The following is a 26,846-nucleotide window of genomic DNA, read 5'->3' on the forward strand; positions in this document are numbered from 1 at the left end:
TTCAAAGCTCACTAAAGTCAGCTGAAAACAGGGCTTTACTTGTTCAAAGTCTTTACAGATGTTACTATGAAACTCTGCCGTTCAGTGAAAAACTTACGGTAAAATTCAAGAGTAGAATTTGAACAAATAAAAACCTCCACTTCATACAAGACAGCTTTTTACAATCCTTAATGCCTGGCCATTTTACTTTTATAGCTTGACAGTGAACGTTTGGAACACATATCCAAGATGGCACTGATGAAAGATACCATAGATTCTGTAGAAATGGAGATGAAAATATTGGCAAGAAGGGCACTGGATTCAGAAAGTGAGCTCAGTAGACAAAAAGCAGAATGTGCTTCACTCAGGTAGAAAAATATATATTAATTAAAATGATTGCAATTAAAAATAAATCTATTCACTATTTATTATAAATATATATTCATAACTATTCTATTAAGTCAAAGGAAGGGGGAGCTGGTGAGAGAATGTTCTTGTAAGAGGCCCTCACTATTGAGGTTTACTCTCCTTTTCCACCCTATCCCATTATTTACTTTGTTTTAAAAGCCTGTCTGTTTTCTCTGGGTCTTGGAAAAAGTGAAACTTGATAGAGATTGAGTTTAGGTGGGGGGTTGCGCCATAGGCAGGAGTTTAGGCAGCCTGTCTGTTTTCTCTGGGTCTTGGAAAAAGTGAAACTTGATAGAGATTGAGTTTAGGTGGGGGGTTGTGCCATAGGCAGGCAATTTTTTCTTTTATTTCTCTTTTATTTTAGCTTTTAACTTCTTTTAGATATGTCCTTTTTGTCCTTATAAATTGAAACACATTTTACACTTAAGATGTGATTAGCCTGTTAACTGTGTCTTAAATATTAACCTGGCCACACATTCAAGCAATTAATGGTGCCACAAAAAAGGGAAACCAGCCGCATGGTTTGTAATATTGTTGTTGGCTTCCATCACACTTAAAATTGAACGTGTGATAGGATTAGGACTGTACTCTGGTTTCCAGCTGGCCCCAGTGCAGTCTCTACTGACTGACAATCAGCTGACAATCCCAGGAATACACCAGGACCACTTCAAGTCCCAGTGTGATCTTGGAGCCAGTTGTCAGCCGGCTTCGAGTATCACACCAGGGCCAGTTAGAACCCCAGTGCAGTCCTGATCTGTCTGATGATGAGCTGATCATTGGCTGGCTCTAGGGATCACTCAGAAGCCGGTTTCAGCCCTGGAGGTCCGGAGCAAGCCAGCAATTGGCTAATTTGGGGCATCCAGTTTCCAACTTGCTGGTGGAGGGGGAGCCTGGGATTATGATACCAATCTTCCACTACACTGATAAGTACAGGCAGGGCAGAATTGTGATCTCAAGATCATGCATCAGAAGTGCAATTGTTGGGTTCAGATCCCATTGTGGCTTTAAATGAATGTCTGTCAGCAGCCAGAAACTAGAGCCAGCAGCAGGACTAAAGCTCCTATCCACTACCAGGAACCACTTCAAGACCTAAGGGAAGACTTTAGGTAGAAGGAAGTAAGTTAGTTCTAGGTAGTAGCATGTGCAGGGAGGAAGAGCCTAGAGGAGAATCTGTTGCAGTTCAAACAGCAGAGAAACATATACAGAGGATTCATCTCTGTAGGACTGGAGAGGAAGAGGACCATGACACAGAAACATATTCAGGAGAGAGAGAAGATAGGAAATTAAGATATTGTGGGGGTTTTTTCCCCAAAAGAACAAAAAACTCACTACCTTGTCCTTAAACATAGTTCAGAATAAAATATCTTCCTCGTACTACTTTTTCTGACAAGTGATCACTGTAGTTGTTACAGGAGTATTATGTTATTACAATTAGGACTGTGAATGACAAGGGGACAAGGGAACTAATTACACAATTGTAAAACGTGGGGGTAGAGAGGCTAGCTTAGAATACTGGGCACATCTACATGTGTGTTTTAATGCACATAGCCTATTTTAATCACTAAAAAACTGTTTTCTTTAGTTGACGTGCATTAAGATAGACTAATGCAGTTTCCTAGTACCTCACAATGGAGGTACTAGATTTAATGTGCATTAACTAAAGTGTATTAATGCATGTATAGACATGCCTAGTACTATCTTTCTTAAGTGCTCTATATGGAAATATTTGAGAAATCCTATTCTAAATTACTGCTTCTTAATAATAGACTCTCAGCTTCATTAGCACCATCAACAATCTGTGTACTTTAAAATGAATTGCAACACTCAAGATAAAGTTATTCTTGTTTTATGTCCCATTAAGTATTAATAGTTTTTTTTCAGTTACTAGAAAAGTATACACAGGTATATGCTTTATTATATAGGTCTAGCATTTCACCTCAGTCATTTTTGGCAGCTTGACCATTTCAGTCTTAGATATCCATGGAGCAGAACCTGGAGCTGCTAAAAACATTTTAATCTTCTACTAATCCTTTAAGCTATTTATCCTGTTCAAACCCATTTATTTTTACGTGATTCTTATAGGAATAACAGGCTGTAGTATCTAAAGATTATAATATATTTTGGTGAAATACTCAAAATAATTTACAGTATCTAGGGGAATATTGATTTACTTATCTTTTGCACTTCTAGTGACATTTCAGAGTTAGAGAAAAGTCATATGTGAATGTTTGTTTAAGTTCTTCCCCTTACTGCTTCTTCAGCTTATTGAATGAAAAGACAGAACAAAGCCTTTCAGAGACTCAGCAACACCTTGCTAAGAAAAAATATGAATTACAGCTTACTCAGGAAAAAATTATGCGTTTGGAGGAAAAAAATGGTAAGTAACATGCACAATTTTTTTAAATAAAATCATTAAAAATAGTGGTTGTATAAGAGTTACTGTTTTCATTTCCTCACTTCTTGTAGAATGAATCCTGTGAAACTGGCTAGGTTTCCTGTGTCCCTCTGGTGTTGGGTGTAACTTCTGTTTGTTTTTTCCCCATGTGCTACATAAAAAGAATATTATTAAGCTTGCAAAAGGGAAAACTTAAAAGTTAGGAAATGCCAAAATTAAGAATAATCATGGTACCGTAATTTGGTCCCTCTGTGCTTTTCCATTATGACATAGCCACAAGATCATGTTATTTTTATTGCAGGATCTCTGCCTCATTCTTTATACGGCGTTGACTCTGTTAGGAGAGGTACCAGTTTTGTATAGAGAAGAAGGTTGTGTCTCTAGTACAGTGGTCACCAGCTGGTCAGTTGGGGAGCCCCTGACAGTTTATCTCGGTCTGAGGGGGCTAGCTCCCCTAGACTGAGGTTGACTGACTGTCAGAGGCTCCACAATTGAGAGCAGCCAGGACGCAGTCTGGGAGGTAGGACTGGCAGGACCCACATAGCTGGGCTGAGTTGCCTCCTGCTGCCAAGCCCAGCCAGGTGAGTGGGATGATCCCTCTCCGTGCCCCCTGCTACTGGGTGAGTGGGGCTCTAGCCAGGCTGCAGGAGGGTCGGAGTCTGGGCAGCTCGTTCATGTGTGCAGGGGGGCTCCCACTGCTGCATGCACTCCAGCAGAGGCCCCCAGGAGCATGGTCCCCCACCCCTGATCTGTGTACAGGGCAAGGCAGCTGTCCCTGCGTGCTGGACTTCGTGCCCAGAGCCCTGCTGCAGTGGGCAGGGGACGAGGCTCAGCCCAGCGGTGGGAGACATGTGACATTGAGGTGCTCCTGGGCTAGCTGAAGTGGGGCTTGGGGCGTGGGGGGGCCCTGGGAATGGGGCTACGGGGGGTGCTGCAGGCACCCGAAAATTCGCCATAGCCCACCCAACCTGCTCTCCCAGTGCTGCTGCTGCAGGGACCAATCTGCTACTCCCAGGCAGCTGTCCTGGTCCAGTCCTGCCTCTGACGCCGCGCGGCTGACACAAACCGCCCCTAGCTCGGGACTGGCAGCTCAGAGCAATAAAGCAGCAGTGGGACAGCAGCGGTGCTCGGTAGTGGTGTCTTTTGTCCGTCACACAGCACAGCTGGGGCTTGCATCACAAAGAGGCCCAGGCTTGCAGCACAGCTAAGATAACGCCCCCCCAGGAAGAGCCCACTGCTGCCATGGCCTCAGCCAGCCCGGCCAGCGTGCAGATCTGGGGGCACATGCCCCCCGTGCCCTCCCAGGCTGCATGCGCCCTGTGCCTAGCCTGTGCAGAGCCTGCTCCTGTTCCAGCCCTGCTCCCTCTCTCACTGCCAGGGGGGTGGGCAGATCAAGGCCTCAGCAGTGAGGGAGGGAGATAGGAGCAGGGACTGGGGGAAGTGGGGGACAAGTGGAGGCCTGGGGAACATGTGGCCCCTGGGCCTCCTTTTTTCCCACCATCCGGCCCAGCGAGGGCCCCACTCACTGCAGCCCCTGTTCCTGCCTGTGCCCTGCTCCTTCCCTAATGGCTGGGGCCTTGATCTTCCCTGCCCCCCACCACAGCCCTTAGCCCCTCCCCCTGCTCCTTCCATCACAGACTTACCTGCTGTGGTGGGGGTGCACCCCCCCAATAATCTTTTCTCACTCTGCCTAGATCTGCCCCCCCCTTTCTGCCTAGACTGACCTGTGGGGAGGGGGGTCCCCCCCCCGCCTAAACTGACCTGTGGGGAGGGGGTGGGGCACATGGTAGATCTTTGGTTGCTTTTTTATTCAAAAAGTGATCTCCCACTTAAAAAGGTTGGAGACCACTGCTCTAGTACCTCAGCCTCGTTTGTTGCAGAAGTTGAAAGATGTACAGTTAATGGGGCAGGGAACTGCAAGTGAAGGGATGTTCGTGGTTAAAGCAGATGAATGGCTCTCTGGGGAACTGGATTCTAGCTTCACCCCAGCTGTAAGATACAAAGTTCTTGTATGAATCGAGACAAATCACTTCAACCAAATGTCTCATGTGATCGCTAAACGTTTTTTCTTCATTTTCTGGGTGCCTGATATGAAATGTTAGGGTCTTACTAGCAGAAGTGTTGAGCACACATTATTTTGAGCTGGCTCTGCAGTGTCTGTATAGAACAGATGCTTCAGTGGGGCTTTTTGACACTTCTAGTTGAAGCTGATTCCATTTTGGGGGTTTTTTTACTTCTGCATGCAGCCAGTACTTTGCCTGCAAATGAAGTCAATAAGAGCTGTGCTTTGTTTTGAACATATGAAATGATATATGATACACCCTAAAAATTAGGGGTATCCTAGATATATCTTAATTTTTCTCCTTCTGCAAAATAGCAACAATGATAGCACTGGTGCAAAACTAAAGTTCACTAACATTTGTGAAGCACTTGGATATTGTGATGATGAACAACAAAGACAAGGCTGTGAGGAACAGCTTTTTGTCTTTCAAGCAAGACTTGAATAGTGTGCAGCAAATGAGGTTCAGGCCACTGTCTGGAGAATACAAAGCAGCTGCTCATTAGGTGAATGTAGTCTATTTTCTGCACAGAATAAGACTGTGGTTTGTAGTAATCATGGAAGTAAAGACTTTCCAAATGCATGTTCACAAGGAGGCCAAATTAAGATTGCACAGATAACAGTCATTCTGACATTTCCTAATTTTTTAAATGCTCAGCTTTACACCTTTTAACAATGTTCTTTTTAATATAGTTTGGTTGCGTGTAAAGTCTATATATACATATGTGAAAGACAAGGATTTCTGCTGGAGGCATCTTTCATTGGACCAGCTGCATGGTTGAGATATACTGAGACAACCTTTTGAATGAGGTTATTTTTTATTCTCAGGACACCTGAAAAGTCTGTCCCAAACATTATTTGAATCATCCTGGCTGCAGCATCACTTCAGCACTACTGTACATGTGGACATTCATTATTATTTATGTGGGGGGAAATATTTCATGAGCTATTTCTTAATACCAGTACTTTCTGATAATTTTTCATAAAACTGTAACAATTAGAAAATTGTTTGCTTCTCAAATAGTAGATATGCTTTATGTAGGGGTTTGTTTTATATTATATTGTGGTGGGGGGTAGCACATGGCCAAACACTGAGCTGGGGGGGGTGGTGGTGGTTAGCATGAGGCCAAATGTCAAGTAGGGGTGGGAGGTGGCCAGGCACAAAGCAGGGAGGCAGGGACAGAGCACCGTCGCCTCCTAGGACCAGGGCTTGAGGGGAGGGTGGGGAGCTCACAAGTCTGGGGTGAGGGCAGCAGCTCCTCTCTGCAGGGCGGGGAAGTTCACTGGGCTGGTGTGTAGCAGCAGCAGGTTCCACGTGCGAGCTTCCCTGCCCTGCAGAGGGGTGCTGCTGCCCTGTCCCTGCCCACCCGTGCGTATCCCTTAGGACCAGTCCAAGTACCCCCAAAGGTACATGCACCACTGGTTGACAGCCCCTTGTTTAAGGCATCCCGTAATGCACCTGCAACTTTTGTTCAGTACGGTGTCTAGTTCTTTGCATATGCCAATCTTCCGCAAACTAGGCATGCATAATCAGCAGCCGAATAACAAAGTGCAAGCACAGTAGTTTGTAACACTATTGTTGGCCCCCGCATTTGGACTTGTTGGGAAATCTTGTTCCAGGAACTAACTTTGCACTTCACCTTTTCTGTATGTGCTTTATATGAAAGCATGAGGTCTAGTGTCCTTCCAAGGTAGGTAGGATTTGGGCAGTGGGTGAAGGCTATTCCGTTTCAGGTAAGGTTGAGCCATTTACTAGTATTTCAGTTCTGAAGGTAGGAAAGACTAACTTGTGTTTTATTTGGATTGGCACATAGTTGACTTTTTGGTGTAATAGTCTGACAGCCAGTTGAAGTAGTGGTGCCAATGTGGCCTTGGCCTGAGTGAAGTTCTTAGCTTGGGCAGCAGCGCACAAATATCTGCATAAATAAAACTTCTCGTGCCCAGGTGAATTGGTTGATCCTTGATGTAGAAGTTAAACAGTATAGGTGCAAGTATGCTACCACAAGGTAAGCATTTCCTTCATTTTCCCCACTGGCTCTGCTTCTTACATAATTTAACATAGAATTATCTTTAGAAGTATATCAGCCAGAACACAGTTAATAACAATGAGACCTTTTTGGTTGTGTCCAGATAACTATTCCAAACAAAATGTTGCTAAACAAGATGAAATCTACGTTCTCAAAGAAACTATTGCGCAGTTGGATAGCGAAAAGGACTCCTTGCAAGACTTTATAGAGGAAAAATCAGAGAAAATTGCTGCCTTTGAAAAGACCTTAGCAATTAAAGTATGTTCTATTATGTCAATACCTCTCTAATGTTTTACTGATTCTTTGATATTAAAACATTGTCATAAAACTTAAATTTGGAATGAACCTGTTAAGGTTATATATTTCTTCTTGCATGATTGGGTTGAGAACCTCATATAAATGGCCTTGGCCTAACTCAGCTGCCACTGAAGTCAGCAGTAAAAACTGTCATTAGCGTCAATAGAAATATAACTTCTAGTATTTTCTATAGTTTAATTGGAAATATGCCCAAGAGACAGGCCTTTCACAGTGTCCTTGGAGTGAGGAAGAATAAACTGACAGGCTAAACCATTCAAGGTTTAGCAGCATCAGTTGGTGAGACAATAGGCACTTTCAGTCACTGAAACAGATCCACTGTGCTGGGACACATCCTGGGACAGCTGATCTGCATCAGTTGGCAACATCCATTTCTAATCCAAGATTAACACTTTTTCTTGGGACAATAGCAATTAATTTGACCTAACTGCCGGTCAAACTGCATGTGTAAATGATTCTCTTACACTTGCTTTGATGCAAGTTAAACCCCCGGACAATCAGACCTGGGATAAACCTGATGTCTGTTTTTACCCTCAGTTTGCTATGACTCTTCCAGGTTTTGACTCTTATCAATCAGAAGCACCACAAATGCAGCATCTATTTTTACCCATAAACAACTTCCCACAAAGTAATGAAGAACAAGGATTTATAGCAGATTAGCTATTCTCTCATAACTGCCTCTGTGCATGGTCTTGCCACATAGTAAGTGAAATCTAACCCCCAGTAGCTTACTCTCTTTCACTGAGGGCTCGGTGGCTGCAACTTAGCTTTTGTTTGTCTCACAGCAAAAATTTGCATACAGGCCATTACTTTTGAATGACTTTTGTGCTTTAAATCCCCACTCTTATTGACACTACCATAACTGTTTCAAGTCCCCAGGCCCTAAGATGTAAAATCAATGTAATTAAATGGTGCAAGTGATGTCAACATGCTATAACATTTGTGTGGGGACACTTATTTCAGCTTAGAAGTATTTGTAACTGTACCTTAAGTTGACTGTGGACTGATTTAAATGAAATAAGCCACTGCTAAATGCTCTAATGCCAGTGTATCAGTACGCAAAATCATCATGCTTTTATTCCAATATAGAAAATTATAAAATGGTTTCCTTCATTTTTGACATGAGAATGAAGCTAATGTAATTGAGGTACCTAGCTGTACTATCTTATTTCTCCATCCGTTTCTGGGTCTAATCCTCATCCTGTCCCTGCTGTTTTTAATCATTTTCCCAAAAGGCAGCATTGTGAAGCTCAGGGAATTCTTGTGCATATCCTTGCTGTCCATTCTGCCAACCAGATTCTAACTAGCAGCAGTGAAAGGTGCCAGGCTATGGTTAGCTCATTCTGCTGTACTGTAAAAGTTAAGAAAGACTGGAGCAAATTGTCAGGAGATTTTGGAAGACAGTTCTGCATCTCTTAGCATTTGGCTCACATTCAGTAAATTATTTTTGCAATAGACAGACACGTAATATTTTAAATGAAAACTTAAACTGCAGAAGTTTCTAATGCTAGTATCTTCATTTGCTGGTGTCAGATAAATGGCTAGACTTTAAAGGCCCATCACAGCTTACTCACTGTAAGTTGAAAACCCTTTCTAATGTGGGATTAATATAAGATTCTCTATAAAATGAATGGTGAGGTTCTGCCAAACCAGAATGAGCTTGAAGTTTTAGAATAGACGGTTAAAAAAAATGAAAAAGTTATATTTTGATCCTATGCAACCACTTTCATTTATTTATTGAAGAGAAACTAGTTTTATTTTTTTTAAATTTGTTTTCAAGGAAAAGACCATTTTAAGTTTGAAGGAAATCGTTTCTGAGGTGGAGCATTCATCAAAGTAAGTCGAATTCTAAGGACAGCATTATTGGAACAGTGTTTTCATTGGAAAAATATCAATGGTATGAAAATATTGAATTGTCTGATCAGAATTAAATTTTCTAAAATACATTGTTTTACATGTTGTTTTTTTACATTACAAAATGTCACTTTCTAGTTTCTAACTGTGTTTTTTGTTTAGTGACTTTCAATCTTAATTCCTTGAAAATGTATTGCTTGTGTTTATTACATATAATTTTATTTGCTGCATAGACAGTCTGCTGAAAGTCTTTGTGCCTATAAGGAAGATATCACCAGACTGCGTCAGCAACTAGATGGAGCCAATCATGAAATTGCTCAGACTAACAGAGACAGAGAATCCTTAGCTAAAGAGAATGACAGATTGCAGGATCAGCTTTATAATATTAAGCAAGAAAATCAGGTATACCTAAACACTGAACCTTGACTGAAAGTTAAAATTGCATATTTCCAGAAGTGTTGTATGTCACTTGTGGCCTGCCTTATGTATAATACTGATTCATTTCTGCTACTGTCCATCTCTGGGAGAGATAAAATACTTATTGGGCAAGGTGGACTTGGTCTGGCCCAGTATGGCATTTCTTAAGTTTTATGTTCTTATCTCCTAATTGGTTTCTAATCTCATCCCTGATATAACTCCAGTCAGCTAATAGCTGGATTTTGTTGTCAATCGTTGTTCTCTTTCTTTCATAAACTCTTTTTATAGTAGATCAAGCAGTCTATTATTTTTATGAAAGATACCCTAAAACATTACCAAGAAGCATAAAAATTATGTAAAAAGTTTCTGTTGTATTTGTACAGCCAAAAGGATTGAGTTGATATGATTTTTTTGTATCCTGTAAACTTAAAAGTTAGATAGAAAAGCAGTATTTTCTAGCTACTTGCTAGCTAGTTTTATTCCATTGTATTAAAATCACTACATTAAACTTAGCCTTACAGATTGAATATCTTCACAGATACACCACCAGAAACTTGTGAAGTACGAGAATGAACTTGATGATATGAAGTTGGAAGTCCAGGATTCAAATGCAACTATTGCCAAACTGAAAACCACGCTAAATTCTAAAGTAAGTATATGCATGTTGCTAAGACATGTTATAAAAAAACATTTATAACAAGAATTACTGTATATTCTTCCATACAACATGTCCCAGAATAAGATGTGTATCTTGTTTCTTTGAAAGGACAAATAAAGAAAAAGATCTTTATAGTAAGAAGTAACTGAGTAGCAGCAGCTAGGGAGTAAAATCTGCTAATTGTTCTGCTTCCTGTGGGTGGCATGCAGACTTTACTTTTGCTTTAGTCCAGTAAGCAGCAGAAACTGCTCTTAATGTATTTCCTTCCATATAATGCACATTTCAACTTCCAGCAGCTAGTTTTTGGGAAAGACTGTGTGTTGTATATGAAAAATATGGTAAATCATTTTAACCCTATTTTCATTTGTAGCTTTTTCAAAACCTTTCTTCCTAATTGAAATTTCCATAATTCAGTTCAGCCCAGCATTTTTTGATAGTCTGAATTTTTATTCGTTTGTTTTTGCTGTCATCAGGGAGTGGGCTTTGAATGACAGGGAACTGGTTACCTTTCATTTCCAGATCAATTTTAATATTACATCTGATTAACAGTGACTGAAACTTTAACATATTATTCCATGTAAAATAATAAATCTATAAAAGTTAAAGTCTGTGATTTAATCGTATTTCTAAGACTTGTAATAAATAGTTTTTAATGCTATACACAGAAATAGGTATTACTTAAATCGTGTGTCTATTCAGGAATTTTTAATAAAAAATGTGAGGTATATCTCTGCATTGCAGAAATACATTAATATTTAACATTATAATACAGTGAAGGGTTTAAGCCATCTAAATGGACCCAGTACCATCTCTTGATTCTTTTTATCTGAAGTTTGAGCTAGAAGGGGAACATTTTCTATGGAGAGAAGGTATCAGGTCCTTTGTTATCACTGTGGACATGAATGTTTCCCATATTTTTGTTTAATTTACTACAGAAGATCATTTTTTAAAAAAATAAAACTGGATTCTTTATTTTAGGAGAGAGAAAATCATGAAATTTTGGAGAGGTACCACAGAGCCAGCGAACAGGCAGAAAGCTGGGAAACAAAATTCCTCCAAGCAGAGGCAGACTGTAATTCTGTTAAACAGGCACTTCTTATTGCAGAGTCTGAGAGTCACAGGACAAGAGAGAGAATAGAATCCCTTGATATAGAGATGGAGCAAGTAAGTTAGAACAGCATCTTTTATAATTTACACTAAACAATGCCTGGTAATGTTACTGGTAAGTCAGAAGCTGTTAACAAATTTGGTCTAACCGGATGAATTTATAGTAGGGGTGAATTGTATAGTATGCCATAACTGTTGTTTGGAATTCCTTTTAACCAATATTCATTGGCAAACACAGGCATTTATACACGTGCTCCAGGAGCAGGGGGAGTGGGGAAGCGCTTTAATTAGAGTGGCTCTGAGAACTGCTTTAATTAAAGCACTCAGAACGTCATGTGTATCAGCATCCCTGTGTGGAAAGTAGTGGTGGGGATACTTTAACTAAAGCTCATCAAACATGCTTTAGCTAAAATGCCCCCACCACCATTTTTCAGCATGGGGACACTGATACACATGATGCTGGAGTCTGTTGCAGTGCAGTAATTACCACACTTAAGCAGACTAGATTAATAGTTTACGACAACAGGCTGAGAGCCATGGGGCTCTTTAGCCTGGAAAAGCGCAGGCTCAGAAGTGATCTGATGGCCACCTATAAGTTTATCAGGGATGACCACCAGGATATGGGGGAACGTTTGTTCACCAGAGCGCCCCAAGGGATGACGAGGTCAAACGGTCATAAACTACTGCCAGACCGTTTCAGGCTGGACGTAAGGAAGAATTTCTTTACTGTCTGAGCCCCCAAGGTCTGGAACAGCCTGCCATCGGAGGTGGTTCAAGCATCTACATTGAATACCTTCAGGAGTGAATTGGATGCTTATCTTGCTGGGATCCTATGACCCCAGCTGACTTCCTGCCCTTTGGGCGGGGGGGCTGGACTTGATGATCTTCCGAGGTCCCTTCCAGCCCTAATGTCTATGAAATAGTCTGCTCCAACACGCTGTACTTACAGCACGTCAAAGCAGCCTTGCTGCGTATGTATAGGCACAAAAAAATATTAATTATAAGATTTTAACATATTTTAAGGTGAGAATAACAGGGCCTCGCCCCAGGGGTGACTGTGATGCCCATGGAACCCTCCTCAGGCCTTGTCACCTTTACTTTCTTTGGAGCAATCTCCCTTTCAACACGTCTACCATGCCTTGATGTAATTACACTGTTAAGAAAAGGGAGGCTGCTCCAAGCGAGATCACATGCTTATGCACACAGGTGTCACTGCTCATCACCTTAAGGGCTAATTACATGGCCTCCTCATCTCCCCTTTTAGCTACACCCAAGCCTCACATATGTTACCCATCATTGGGGATTAAGCCCCATCGTCCAGTCCAGTCCATTTCTCATTCCTGGGCCTTCATTCCTAGTGTCAGCTCCAGTCAATGCAGTCCTCTAAACCTAGGACAGTCTCCACCACTGTTGGGGCCTCCAGCCCTAGTGCCTTTAACCGTCCCAGCCCCTCCTGGGCCCGGGCCTCTACCTCACACTCTCAACCCCTCTAGGGTTTAGGCCTACATTCTCTGCCCCTCTTGGGCTCAACCTCTGTATCTCTAACTATAAGTCCAACAGACTCTGCCCCTCCCAGACTATGGGGCCCCCTGGCCTCCCTTCTTCTTGCCCCTCACAGGCTACGGGTCCCTTACTCTGGTCCTCACCCCTCCTGGTCTGTGGGTTCTGCGGGTCCAACAGGTCGTACAAGCACTGCCTGCTCTCATCACTCTTTGGCTGCGGCCCTGCTCCTTGGCCGTGGCCCCAATCCCTTGGGTCCTGGCCTCACTCCTAGGCCAGCTGAGAACTCCACCATCTCTACAGTCTCAATCCCTAAACCCCTGGTCTTGCCTACCCCAGCTCAGGTATTAGTCAGGAGCCTTGCTGTAGCCTTTCTGCTCAGGAGCTCTTTTCTCCATGGCTTTCTGCCCAGCTTTGGCCCTGGGCTTATATCCTGAAAGCCCAGCCTCTTTTGGGTCACGTGGCTCCCTTGATTACTCTCTGCTTCACCTGCAGCTTGCCTTCCCTTAAGGTAGCAGAAGCTATAAGCACCCTGCTGCAGTGTGGTTTTATCTAACTGTGTGTGCACTTTAAATGTCTGAAAGCTTCACCTCATACAATGCCCTACGGCATACCCAAGTTATATGTAAATTCTTTATCATATATTCCATTCCTCTCCCAGTTCTTGCTTCAAGTTCTTCTGTCCTCCATATGGAGCCTGACATGGTACAAAAATCCACTTTCTAACAATGGTTCTGAAGAATTGCAGAGGGGAGTGGGAAGAGTGGTCCAAAAAACATTTAGAACATGGAAACCAGTTCTTACTGCTTCATGAAGTAGACCAGAGAAGCCCAGTTGTTGCTGGTGTCCAGTTAAGAAGTGGGGGCCAACTTTTTGGCAGGTGTGTCACAAGTTAGGCCCTCACCCCCTAGGTTCCATTCTATTCCCCTTTTCCTGCCTGATCAAATGCTGTTTCTGCTTCCTGCCCTATGTCCCTGCCCAATCTGCTGCTCTCCTTTTTGATTCCTGCCCTTTCTGCTGCTGTGCTGCCAGTCCCCTTCTCAGTCTACCACACACCATATATATAGATGCTGACTATGCCACTTGTGGCCATCCCTGAATTAATGGTTTTATACAGGAGAGCATAGCATTGGCAGTACAGCACAAAGAACTGTTGCTAGAGCAGGTGACCAAATTTTGGGAGATCCAGAAAAACTAAATTGCAGTTTTGCTTGCACTGGCAAGGACATGTTTCTTTTCACACTGAGACACGCCTGGCAAACCACAATGCTTCTATCCCAGCTGGGCTTAGTTCTCTGCCCCTTGGAGGATATGTATCCCCCCAACTCTTAACTCAACTCTTAGTCTCAATTCTTCCCCTCAAGTGAGGTTCCCCTTGCTACAGTGTAGCTTAACAGTCATCCTGAAGTCCACTGCAAGGCCTTTCTTCCCTCCAGAAAAGTTCTAAATAACCAAAGTCCTACTCAAAGTATGTCTTCATGACGCAACGAAATGCTATGCAGAGATCTCTGTATAAGTTAACTCAAGTATTGAAAATGGTGTGGTTGTGGTAGCTTGCGGACCAAGGCTATAAAGAGCACCATTAATGTGGCCCATGCCAAATCTGGCTCATTCAAAGCTAGCCAATATATCTCTGCTTAATACTTCATTGTGCAATGCAGCTATAACATCAGGTCTAGAGGCAGTCAGGCTCTGAGATGGGGGCAGCTGGTCTGCTCTTATTTCCTGCCAAGGTTTCTCTGAGCTCTCCTTTTTAACACCTTTTGGCTGGCCTGATGGCCAGATGCACTTCCCATAGCCCTTATGAGTATGAGATCTACTGCCAGTCAAAAGGCTGGGCTTAGCCCACATAAAATTCTAATGGGAAGACCCATGAGGCTCCCTGCCTCGCCACCTGTTGTCTCCCACTTTTGCGATATATGATACCTTTTACAGGTGCCAACCACAGTGTTTATGTTCAATAAATCCCTTTGTGGTGTTTGTATATCCTATCACAACCCTAAACTCATTTAACTTAAGCCATCAAATCTACTTAAGTTGAGCTACTGGGATTTCATCAGATGGATAATATCTTTGATTTAATGATGATAGGAGCTCAGCTGGTGACTTCAGGACAAAAAATAGTAATTTGTTAATATGTAATTAATTTTTCAGGTACTCAATACAGCCCTATATTCCTTGTGCCCTTCCAGGGCATGAGAGTTCAGTTTCCAAAACTAAACATTGGCAAACCAAGAAGGAGAGTTAGGGTAACACTTTCCACACAGCTTTTACACTGTTTCCGTTAATCCCAATCCTAATGTGTACTTCAGGGAGATCATCATATCTTGTTACTTCCTTAGGTGGCAACAACCTTATCTTATTACCACCCCCATGAACTATCCTGTGTCATCTTTTTGCCTGTCAAAAACTAAAACCACAGGCACCAGCCCCTTTAGGATCAGTTACTTTTATGTTTCTGTGATTGGGCCAGTTAGAAGCATATTCAGAAGAAAAAAGTAGGCTATGTTCAAATAAAACACCAGTTCCAAATGCCTGTAGTGAGAGAAATAATGGCTTTCTGCTTGTGCATGCCTCTTTTGTATGATTCTGTCACCTCTGTAGCAGTGCCTTTTATAGAAAACAGCAAGGTAAGTGTTACAGGATCTAAATATTTATTGATTGTTCATTTTCACTGTATTCAAGTTTTTTTATTATTAAGATATGAGGTTTTGTTAAGAGATTGAATGTGGGACTGAAAGCAGGATTTTAAAGACTGTCAGCATTGCAAACACTGCAAAATCCTAGACAAGGTTTTAAAACCATGAATGACAGCTTTTATGATCAGAAGCAACAAGATTTTTTTAAATTATTTGTTATGAGGGATGGGAAAAGTTAATACTTACTTGAAAAGATTTTAAAACTTAGTCTAGATTATTTTACAGGTTCTAATATTTTACGAAAGAAACTGTAGGGTTGTTTTTCAATTTCCACAGAAAATTTCCTAGCACGTGCCATAATTATGAATTTTTAGGACTTGGGTACTCTTGATTTATTTTCTTTTAAATGTAGACAACCAATTTGTTTTGGCAGCATTTAGCAACAGAAAAAGCCTACAAGTCACAGATTTCTACCTTAAGCAAGTCTCTTGTAAAAATGGAAGAGGAACTTCAGAATATACAGCTGGAGAAAGTTTCTGTACTTGCAGATCTTGCATCTGCACGAGAAGTTTGCATTAAATTAGACTCTAGCAAAGAGCTATTAAATCGGCAACTAACCTCTGCAACACAGGAAGTGGAAAGGGTATGTAAAATAATAATATTGTGGAAGAAGTTTATATTTGAGAACAAAAATTTAATTAATAGACAAAGCTAAATTCCTTTAGTGAATTAACCTATTTAGGGTTTTTTCCAAATTTACTATTTTTCTTTGGGGTGTCAGTTTTTTTGGATGTTCATCTTGACCCATTTTAAAAAGGCCTGGCACATCTCAAAATGGCAGACCTTCAACATTTGAAAAAGGCAGATGTCTTTTAGGTGTTTCAGGATGGATAGAGGCACCCAAAATTATTATTAACTTCTAAAAGGGTATGCCTTGGATTTTAAATCCATGTACTTGTCAGCCTTCTTTGAAGGAGCTGGCTGTTATTTGAGAAGTCTTCCAGAAGGGACACCAAGATCCCTAAACTCATAGGCTCTTGTAGAATATAGCCTGTCATATGTATTGTGCAATTTATTTTGTCAATAAACATTTTTTTAATTGCCTAAGTTCTAAAAACTATGGGTGCTGATTCAGATTACCACTGTATTTTAATTAAAATTCTGTTTCTGTGCCCTCCTCACTTTTTGGACTTTTAGTTTTTGCTCCTCTGTCCAACTCAACTAAATTATTTCACTTCTGCTTCACTGGCTTCCAGCAGCCCTCATCCTTCATGTTGCTTCTGATTTCTGTTTATAACAGCTGGTCTTCCTTTGATAATACTGTTGTGTAATATGACAGTCCCTTTGTTGGAAAATTAGATTATTTGTTCCAAATCTTGCATATTTTGCTGGCCTTTCATACTTTCAGACTGTGCAAAGCATTCTGAGAGTTTTTGATAGATTCATAGTGTAGCGATCCAGCTGAAATTGTCAGATATCTAATATGCCACTGCAAGACCTACTGTAGTCTGACACCCCCGTTATACTGGGGCCTCAAAGATTCAGTCTATGGGCCAGATCCAGTCTGCGTAGCCTAATCATCTAGCTCATGGTGCTGCCTGTGAGTCTCAGACCAGTCTTGTGCCTCTGGGCTGAGGAATCTGGAAGTATCGCCAGGTAGTAAAAAAGCTAGAAACTTGAGAAACTGATTTACAGTTTAGCAGACATATTGTGATACAGGTCATTGATGAGTGCTCACTGGCATAAATGGAATTAAATGCAAATATTTGTTTCTCAGCTGCGAAATGAATGGGAATCATCTCGCTCTGAAATAGAACTCCTTAGGAAACAGCTGGCAAATGAAAGAATCTCTATGAAAAACCTAGAGTCTTTGCTGATATCCAATCGAGAGAAAGAATTTCAGGCACAGATAATAAAACAGGAAAAGGAGTCTGAGATTCAGCTTCTTAAAGAGCAGCTTTCTCTAGCTGAAAATAAACTGTGAGTAAATAAAACTATTTGGTTATCTAGGCTGAGGTGTGACTTGTCTTTCTTTTTTCCCATGTGTGTACATATACTGGTTATTTGTTTAGTTTCCTCTTGACTGGTCAGTGTTCTTGGATTACCTTGAGAGTAAAAGAAGGCCAAAAAGTAGAGTTGTGCCCATGACTCAGCAGCTGTGCTGTACCGTACAATATTTTCCCCTTCAGATTATTAACTCCTTTTTTTAATGCTGTTTATATCAACTGTACTCTTTCTATCCTTGGTAACTGCATAATTGTATGTATTGTTATATTGGGATGGTTACCACAGTCAGATGACAATTTTGTGTACTTTACAGTGCTATGCAAAGTCGAGAATTTGCCCAGCTCAGAAATACAACATCTCAATTAGAGTCTGATCTAGATATCACTAAAAGACAGCTGGGGACAGAGCGCTTTGAAAGGCAAGTGTATGTTTTTATATTATTTATTCTTTTTCATTTTTATTTCAGGTTGACTGCATTGTACTTAAGTAAGACTACTTTGCATTAAATAAAGGTTGCTCATGTGACCTCAGGAAGTATCATGAGCAAATGTGTAAAAGAGTGTAGCCTTGTCCATGTGGCACTTCAGGCTAGCTAATTAGTGCAGCTTAGTATCAGTGTCAATTATCCCATGCTAATCAACCTGGCTGAGACAGCATTCAGACACAAGTACCTTATTTTAAGTTTAAGAAGCACCCCAGCGAAACAGCATGGCATGAGTGAGGGCTGAGCTGCTCGTAAGTTTGCCATGTAGATGTGACCTTAGCCTCTCTGTAAGCACTTCCACTGCTTATTTCTTCTTTTTCCCCTGCTGCTGAATTCAGCAGTTGGGATGGGTGGGGGGAAAAGGGAGAGAGGAAGTGGGGGTGAAAAGCAGCAGTGTTCACCTCCTGGGCTCTGGAGGAGTATAAAAGCAGCGGCTTTGGCCAGAGCTCATAGCAAGCACCTGGTGATCTAGAGCTTACCACTCAGATGGAGCTCTGGCAGGAGCCTGTGCTGATCATATGGCAAGCTTGACGTACATGTGTGGCACAGCCAAAGGAAGGTGTGACTGTATTGATGTATCCCCTGGAGTCACCTTTGCATATAATTACTCAATATATATAATTTGCATATAATTACATCATCATGCTTCTTTTATCCAACTACAGAGGTGTGAATTATTAAATCTAGTCCATGCTAGCAAGTCCCTTACTTCCTGGTATCTGTTTCCTCATAAATAAATAGGGATGCTTTTTTTTATTTAACTCAAGGGTTTGTAAAGTTTAATTTATTTGTGTTTGTGCAGTGTTAGAAATCCTCTTAAGAAAAGTGAAATAGAAATGAAGAGTGTATTATTATTTACAGAATCTGAATCAGAGGCCTTTTTTCTCTGATTTTGTAGCCAGAACAAAGCTGCAAAATTGTGGGGTGGTAACAAAAATATTAATTTAAAAACTAGAGCTTCTGCAACTCCGTAAAATAGACAACGGTACCACTTGTAACCAAATGGATTGGTGGTGTCTTGTTAAAGGAAAAAAAGCTCCTGCCAGTTCTGTTGCTCTTCTCCTCTTCAATCTTCTGTGCATGTGGATCTCACTCATGATGCTTTCTCTGAAGAAGAGTTCAGAATATTTTCTTCAGTAATGCAGGGTAGGTGGCACATATGCACTGATTTTTTTCCAATTTGCAGAGCATAAAGGGCAGAGCAATTGTAACCACCGCTCAGCTTATCTGCTCACTGCTTGACAAAGAGTTGGAACAACCTCTGTGTCTATTGTATTCTTCTAGGCTGTATGGACAGGCATTACATTTGTGCTGGGAAAATTTTTTTCTCATAGCACAAAAAGATGTACAGCCATTCAGTGGCCTTCCACAGGAAAATGAGAGCATTTCTGACAAGGAATATCTCTCTTTTGCATTTACTTCAACAGTTGTATACTTCTTTCAGGTAGTAAAGACCACTGGTATCTCACAGTCGTCTTCTCTCCTGCCATCCTGAAAAGGAAACAGAGGGAAGGAGGCAGAAGACTGGCTCCTTGATAGGCTGCCTGTCCAGGAGAGAGCTATCTAGGAGCTCTGTGGAGACCCTGATGCCAGTGCCAATGCTCCTGGTCACTGAACAGACCAGGGTCACCCTGGCTGACCGCAGTCTGTGCATAGAAGAGGATGGCAGCCCCTGCAGTTCAACTTATCCTTGCTGCCCCAAGGATGAGTGGGGCCATGCTACCTCAGCCCCTTTGCAGGGCAGGGAGTAATCCTGATCTCTGCAGGGGGTGGAGAGCGGAAAGGGTAAGGAGAGCAGTTATTCTCACCACTGCCAGCCTTAGGGACATTTTCCAAATGTTCTTAAGTCACCATCAGGCCTCTGCAGGAACAGATAGCTACCCCTGCTGTCTACAGAAAAAGGGCAGCAGTGATAGAAACCAGAAGTTGCCACTACCCCTGTGTGGCAGCTGCCTTGGGCACTTGGCCACATTGTTATGCCTCTGGCAAAGATAGATTGGTGTTAGAGACTATAAAAGCAAATAGCAGATTGGATTAAACAATATATAAAATCATATATAAATATAAATTAGAACCTCTAGCATACTCAGGACTCATTCAGTTACAGCACAAGTAATTTCACTGGTCTGTTTTAACAGAACTCCAATTTTAGCAGGAATTTTTAGATGGTCCTTGATTTGCACATTTACCAATTTCTAGCCTTTAGTGGCAGGCTCATGATTGATGCTCTAGAGTGTGATTCTGGAATCCTTATTTAGATGAATTCTTAGCTCCCACCACCAGAGAACCACATTACTAACTGATCATGATGAGTGTGATCTGCATCCACACAGAATTGGAGGAAAAAAGAACAGCTGTATACCTTACAATAACTGACTCTTTGAGATGTTTTGTGTATGTAGATCCTGTCATCTGCCCTTCTTCCGGGCAGCTCTGAATCATTTCATCTGGATTCTGAGCAGCAAAGGAACTAAGTGTTTGGAACCATTCCTCCCTTTATGCCCTCAGAAGGGGAAAGACAGAGGCATGCAGGGCACATGCACTATCTTCTAACTGAAACTGCATTTAAAAATGTTCTAAACTCTTATGTATAGGGCTCACACACACTATGGGTAAAGTCCACATGTGCAGAATATCTTGAAGAATATCAGTTACTAAGGTGAGTAACTGCAGTCCCTTTCTTTCTGCTCCCTTCTATTGGATATGCTGGTTATAATGCATACAGATAGTCAAAAGGAGGGGAGGAGTGAAAGTAGAGAGGAAAGGAGCATAGAAATTGAAGAATGGAAATGTGAAGAGGAAAAAATAAGAAAGGAGGAGAACAAGGAGTTAGAAACAGTGGAAATGTAGAGGAAAATGTGTGTGGGTACAGTATATTATGAAGTATTTTGAACCCCCCCCACCTAAAACAGTAAAGATTTACCAAGCTCTCCTACAGAGATGCATGTGTTAAATAGCACATCAGCCTCTTGATTGTATTTGTATAGCTCACAATCTTATAAATAAGGGGAAAAATTGAATAATAATAACTGAATCTTTGTTGACATTCCAAGACTAAAATATATTTTTAAATGGCTTGGTTTCTCTAAACTGGAGTCATTTATTTGCCATACAAACTCAGAAAACTGTTAGAAGTGCTAAGGGACCCTAGCCATTGGGACCTTTCTATGATAAATCAGGAAATCCTGATAAAAGGCATGCAGCATCATTGCAGTTCACCTCGTATAAACAATGACACCACCTATTGGTATTTTTGTACAAACTCACTTCCTGAAGTGTTTTGATAGAACAATGGTTGACAACCTTTTTAGACTGTGGGCCCTAATGACCCAACTCAGTTCAGAGGTGGGTGGGCGCAAGAAGCCATCTTCTTCCCGCCATGGCACCATAACCCATGACCACATTGTAGTGTGCATTATATGAAAGAGATACAGCAATAATAGTTTCTTCTACTTACAGGGTGAAGCCAAAAGTAAAATCTGTAGTGATCTATGAGGATCACAACAGTGGGTAGCCTCAGCTCACTAGCTACTTCTGTTCAGCTAGTACAAAAAAAAATTGTTTTCTTTATGTTGCCTTTCAAAAGCAAGGCGCATATTATATTCCAAGATGTGTTGTATGTGAGAGAATATGGTACGTTATAAAGTAATAAGTAACACATAACTGGACAGCTGTAGACAACTGGAGTTGCCATCACATTGTCATGGTAGCTATCATGTGACTCTTAGAATGCAAGAAAGGAAGCTCTGACAGTCAGGAAACTGAGCTTATCCTGAAGGTTATAGAATTTTTAGCTTCTGTCTGGAAAACTACCAAAGAAGTGCAAGTTTCTCTTATAGTAGATGATATTTCTAATGGTGCAAAATAGTGCACAGGTTGAACTGGGTATGTGATCTGATCTGACACAAGATTTCAACCTACAACCTTTTACCTAGAGGCTGACAACATATATAATTTAAATGTGTATATGCAGTCTAAAAAGAAGTAAGTGTGTGTGTGTGTACACATCTTTTTAGATTGCATACCCACCTTATAAGAGAGAACTATCTTAGGTCTAAAGAATAGCCTTATGGAGAAGATTTGCTGCTTAGCAGATGTCACCTTCTTTGAAGTAAATTACCATTTTAATTTAGGGAACGTGCTGTACAAGAACTTCGCCACCAAAATCTTACTTCTAATTACCAGTTAAATTCTACATTAAGGACATCCTCACCTGAACACCCCCTCCATAGGTGTCCTGATTGGACCCTGGACCGGTCCTTGGAAGGGTAAGTAGTTCAAGTATATTCCAACTCCTGATAGGGAAAGAGAACAGAGACTTAAATTGTGAAAGTTTGGGGGCAACAGAAGAAATACTGCCACCCATGGATTACACTACCATAAAACTAGGGTGCAGTCTTAAATTTATTTGATTTCAGCCCTAAAACATTCAGGCTTAGCAAGCCACCTGCTGGAACTCCTGTCCTTAGATGTACCTTATGCTTTTTGCCTACCCTGCTGTCTCTTATTTCTAAGAAAGTGGGATTGGGAGTGACTTGTTAAATTGACTATGATGTCCTGCAGCCAGCCAGGTGGGTTTCTTGTAAACTAGAAATGTTCTCAGAGACATTCTGCCCAATGCAGTTCGAAGATCCACAAGGAAAAGACATTGTAAAGGTGCTCAACTAATATAGTGGTGATCATTACAGAAACTTTTCTAAAAATAAAGATGTTTCCATTGGTTCTTGGGGAGGAGAAAACAGAAGAGCTTTTTCTCTGGAACCTTTAAATGTATGTGGACACATCCAGTGCTACTTTGGATTCTACATCTTCTTTCTCTAAATCTATTAAAATTGTATAGATTTCCTAACCAATGATGAGATGCTAACTAATATTCTATGATGTGTAGACTCAGTTATGTGCTTCTCCAAGAAAATTGACCTCCTTGGGGCCTTCCACACTTCTTGAAAGGATCCATTAGAAAGAAAGATGAGCAGAATTGCCCGGAAATATATGTTATATAAGTGCTCAGCTCCCCCCTGACAATATATATTTGCCATCTGCTGCATACCTGAAATCTAACAAGAGCTAGAAATGTGCTACTCATTTCAAGAGTCTGAAGGGAATTTCCTAAGGTTTTAACAGCTTTATTTATGTGGTTTACAACTCCTCGTGTTTGGGTGCCAACATTCTTAACCCTTCCATTGTGGCTCATGGAGCATTACCTACCTGTGCAGTAAGTAGGTTCTCTTCCCAATTATCTGTGCTTCTGGGGAAAATCTAGATAGCAACAATATGTAATCCAGAAGGTTGCCTTTGTCAGTATGACAGGATGAGGTTACACATTACAATTAGCATGTGCTGAGAAATGCTAGTCAGTGTTTAAAGTTAGCATCTGCTGTGAGCAGTTGCATGTTAAAGGTTAATACCCTCTCTAATGTGGACTGTTCTGAACTGCAGCTAAAGGGCTGGCAAACAGGGGTGTGGCTAGGAGCCACAAGTCTACTTTGTGTCTGCTCTGTTTGCCAATTCTCTAGGGCAAGGGATCTCCAACTATCAGGTGGGCCTCCCTGGGGAGGCACAGCATCATGTCAAGGAAAGTGCAAGCTGTGAGCCTTTTCTGAGGAGAGGGCAGCACTCTAGGCAGCAGGTAGGGAAGCTGGGGGTGGGGGAAGCTGCAGCTTGGCATGAGTGTAGAGCACAGGACCAGGGCTGGCGGGAGTGCAGAGCTTGAAGTACAGGGCTCACGGCCAGCGGGGCAGCAGGACTACAGAGTCCAGATTGGGGCTTGGCTGGATGTGGCGGGGAGCACCACATGATGGCACCAGGTGAGCTCAGCTCTGTTCTCTGCTTCCTGGTGGGGTCCAGCGGTTGCATGTGGTGGCAGGGAGCAGGGCCAGGGTGCTGGTTCCATTGCGCAGGGCTTCCCCTTTGGCAGCATCTGAATCACAAGAGCTGCATGTGAGGCTGAGCTGCCAGGGGCCCGCTCATGAAGTGGGCCCTCTGCCACCACATACAGTTCCCAGAACTTGCTGGAGCCAAGTGCCATCAGGAGGCTCCACCTGTGTGGGCCATGAGTGCTCCAAGGGCCAGCCCTCTGCTGCTGCTGCTACTGCCACCATGGTGGGGGCTGTGTGCCATGGGGGGGACATGCACACCCCCCATACCCATACTTATACCCCACAACCTCACACACACACACACACACACCATACACCCCCCACACCCAATCCCCCACACACAATATACAAGAGTAAGACTTTTTTTTGAGCTATTTTGCAGTTGCCTTTATTTACTCTGTTTACTATTCAAACGTAAATCAGGACAAAAATATTTTTTGAAATTAAATTAAAAATATTTTTAAAATAAGCGTGCTTAGTGAGAAACAGCTTAAATAAGAAATGAATCATTTTGTGACAACGGGAGAAAAGTGTACAACCCAAGAAAAGAGAGCATAGCTACAGAGGTTCCAGCAAAATACAGATGTTGAAAATATGATGATGCTATGGTGAGGCGCAGTCATTTTTTTTCATAGCTCAGTGAGGCTCACTATGATAAAGTTTGAGAAACCCTGGTCTAGGGGTTATATAGGCTACAGGATTGGCCCCCCTGCCAGCTCAACTGATAAAAGCTAAGTGTAAACCAATTTAAATTTGTCCACTAAGATTTTTCTATTGGTTTATCAAAATAAATTTATATATTTTTTAGTTAAACATGTATAACTTTTATATGCAAATAAACCCTTTCGTTTCAAAAACAGTATACTTTCTGGGCTGCTGTATTTCAGGTTTTTTCTTCTCTCTCCTTTTGTTTTTTGGGACTTAAATATTCAAGGGTTAATTATGCTTCACATCATTCCACGTTCAGTTCTTAAACATTCTCACTTGGACAAACTAGAGGCAATTTGGGCTTGTCAAGAATTTTTTTTCTCTAAATGTTTTATGTCAAAAATTATTTTTTTCAAAACATAAACTTTGTGCGAGCATGCCACATTCAACAAAAGTTTCCTGGAAAACAGACTAGCCAGGGGCCTGAGGACTAGTAGGGCACTTTTCTGCAATGTAGAAGACTCAGGTTAAGATTTCTGCTCTACCCTATTTGTATTTGGCAATTCAAACTTACTTTCCCACAGCCCAGGTGAATGCCTTATTCACTGTTATTGGCTGTTCTGATGTGATTCTTTGATTCTTCACCTTCCCCCTTTTTGGCTATTCATGAAAACAGCTTGTTGAGTGGTTGGATTGTGACTGTAGATTAAGTCAACCAATTATCATCTTCTCTTTTTAGTGGGATTGTGCTGTGGTTTCATAATTCTTAGTGTGTTACATTACTCTGCTGTAATACTACCTGTAGTGTAATAGTACTTGAGATTCCTGTGTGCTATATGACTACTATTCTACCTAATTAGTGGGAAATCATTATAGCTCCAGTTTTCAGAGGTGCTGGAATTATGATTGACTTCAAACAGCATTTGGCTACTCATGTCTTTTGAAATTGGGCAATTGGTGCCTAATCCTGTAAATCGTCTGTAGGTGGAACCCCTGTTAAAGCAAATAGGAGTTCCACACAAAGAGCACTTGCAGGCCTAAGTCCTTAAATGTTACAAATATAAACTTCAGCATGGATTTCACTATTAAATAAATATGAGAGTAATTATACAATTTTCCCCCTCTTCCAGGAATTCTACATTCAGAGACTTCTAAGGTTATTCAAGATGGCATGTGAAAAGATTCCACACATCCTCTAAAAAGATGGAAGTTTCAAATTTAATCAGGGTCTATTAAACATTTTCCCCTACTGAATACTTACTGATGTCAAAATGCACTTGAGATTCTTTTATTTTGTTCAATGGGAAGAAATTAGGTAATCTTTTATTATTTTGTGCTGTATCACTAAGACACTTTGGAGGAAACAGAAGAAGAAAGGTATGCAACTGAAGCTGTTTATTGACAGATATTGCAAGGGAAATGTGTGTGTGTTCCAATATTAAAAATATGCTGGTGTAGTAGAGAAAATGAGGAAGAATGTAACAATATGAAACTTTTTAAAAGACAAAATTGCATATATTTTCCAGTTACAAACACTTGTTGTGAGTCTGTTGTATTTTTGCTGAGATGAGCATTTACACTTGAGAGGATGTACCAACCTTCTCTTTTGGGGGCAACAGAAGATTGGGGATCCAATTTTACTCTTGGTTGAAGTCTATGAAATTACACTATCATAAAACTAGGGTGTGTGAAAGAAGAATTAGGCCCCAAGTCCCTATTATGATCTCCTTAATTTTGTGTTTTTTCACCTATGTCAGAATTGTACATTAAGTAACACCTACGTGCATGGTAATTGCTATAGTTTTGTGCGATGCCACAGAAACAGCACTTTGGTTATAATTCTGAATTATCAGTGTCCAGGCATTAGGCAGGAATACTTTGAATTTCTCCTAGAACTGAATTAATATTCATACCAATCCAAAATTTCTTCTTTTAGACGTTATTTGCACAGACTATACATACAGCCCATGCTTGTGAAATGGGATTCTTTAATCAGTAGTGGAGACACAAGTGGGGGGCCCTACATGTCCTCATACTACCCAGTCCTGAAGGCATAAAAAGTGGACAGGCATAATGGTCTCGGCTTCTTTGTACTTCCAGCCAGAAGTAATCTCCAGTGTCTGTCTGCTACCCATAGGTATCAATTTTATTTAGAAAATATTTTTTAAAAAATGTAACAACTAATCAACCTGTTGGCAATATTTATCAAAAAAGATTATTTTTGTTAAATAATTTCTTATGAAGTGAAATCTCCAGGTTTTAAAACCAGTTCTGTTTGTGAGATGGCTGATAAGCATATTAAATATGTCTTTTTGCCTACGGAAGGCAGTATTTCAGACAAATGTTCAACGTGGAATTGTTTCCAAAATGCATTCATAAAACCAAGATGCTTACTTGAGGTTTATTTTTGTTGGAGCAGTCAGTAAAGAGTGTGTTAAATTCTGTAAGCCCTAAGTTATACTCAGCTAGT

General features: G+C 41.2%; 1 protein-coding gene across 5 annotated transcripts in view; it reads left to right on the forward strand.

Moving 5' to 3' along the window:
• TSGA10 (testis specific 10) overlaps positions 1-25,736 on the forward strand; it is a 54,027-nt gene extending 28,291 nt beyond the window's left edge. For 2 of the 5 annotated variants that reach the window (XM_019525483.1, XM_019525480.1), the window contains 12 exons: positions 196-347; positions 2,649-2,764; positions 6,972-7,126; positions 8,964-9,019; positions 9,271-9,439; positions 9,993-10,103; positions 11,091-11,276; positions 15,792-16,001; positions 17,136-17,338; positions 17,679-17,783; positions 21,983-22,117; positions 25,507-25,736. In XM_019525483.1, the coding sequence (XP_019381028.1) occupies positions 196-347; positions 2,649-2,764; positions 6,972-7,126; positions 8,964-9,019; positions 9,271-9,439; positions 9,993-10,103; positions 11,091-11,276; positions 15,792-16,001; positions 17,136-17,338; positions 17,679-17,783; positions 21,983-22,117; positions 25,507-25,531 (1,623 nt within the window). In that variant the 3' untranslated portion in view covers positions 25,532-25,736. Of the gene's footprint in view, positions 1-195; positions 348-2,648; positions 2,765-6,971; positions 7,127-8,963; positions 9,020-9,270; positions 9,440-9,992; positions 10,104-11,090; positions 11,277-15,791; positions 16,002-17,135; positions 17,339-17,678; positions 17,790-21,982; positions 22,118-25,506 lie in introns of all 5 variants that reach the window. The other 3 variants (XM_019525479.1, XM_019525482.1, XM_019525481.1) reach the window with 2 other exon arrangements.
• Positions 25,737-26,846: the final 1,110 nt, after the last annotated feature.

This window comes from Gavialis gangeticus, unplaced genomic scaffold (assembly GCF_001723915.1).
Source record: "Gavialis gangeticus isolate Ggan-Ray unplaced genomic scaffold, GavGan_comp1, whole genome shotgun sequence".
In the NCBI taxonomy this organism is placed as follows: domain Eukaryota; kingdom Metazoa; phylum Chordata; order Crocodylia; family Gavialidae; genus Gavialis; species Gavialis gangeticus.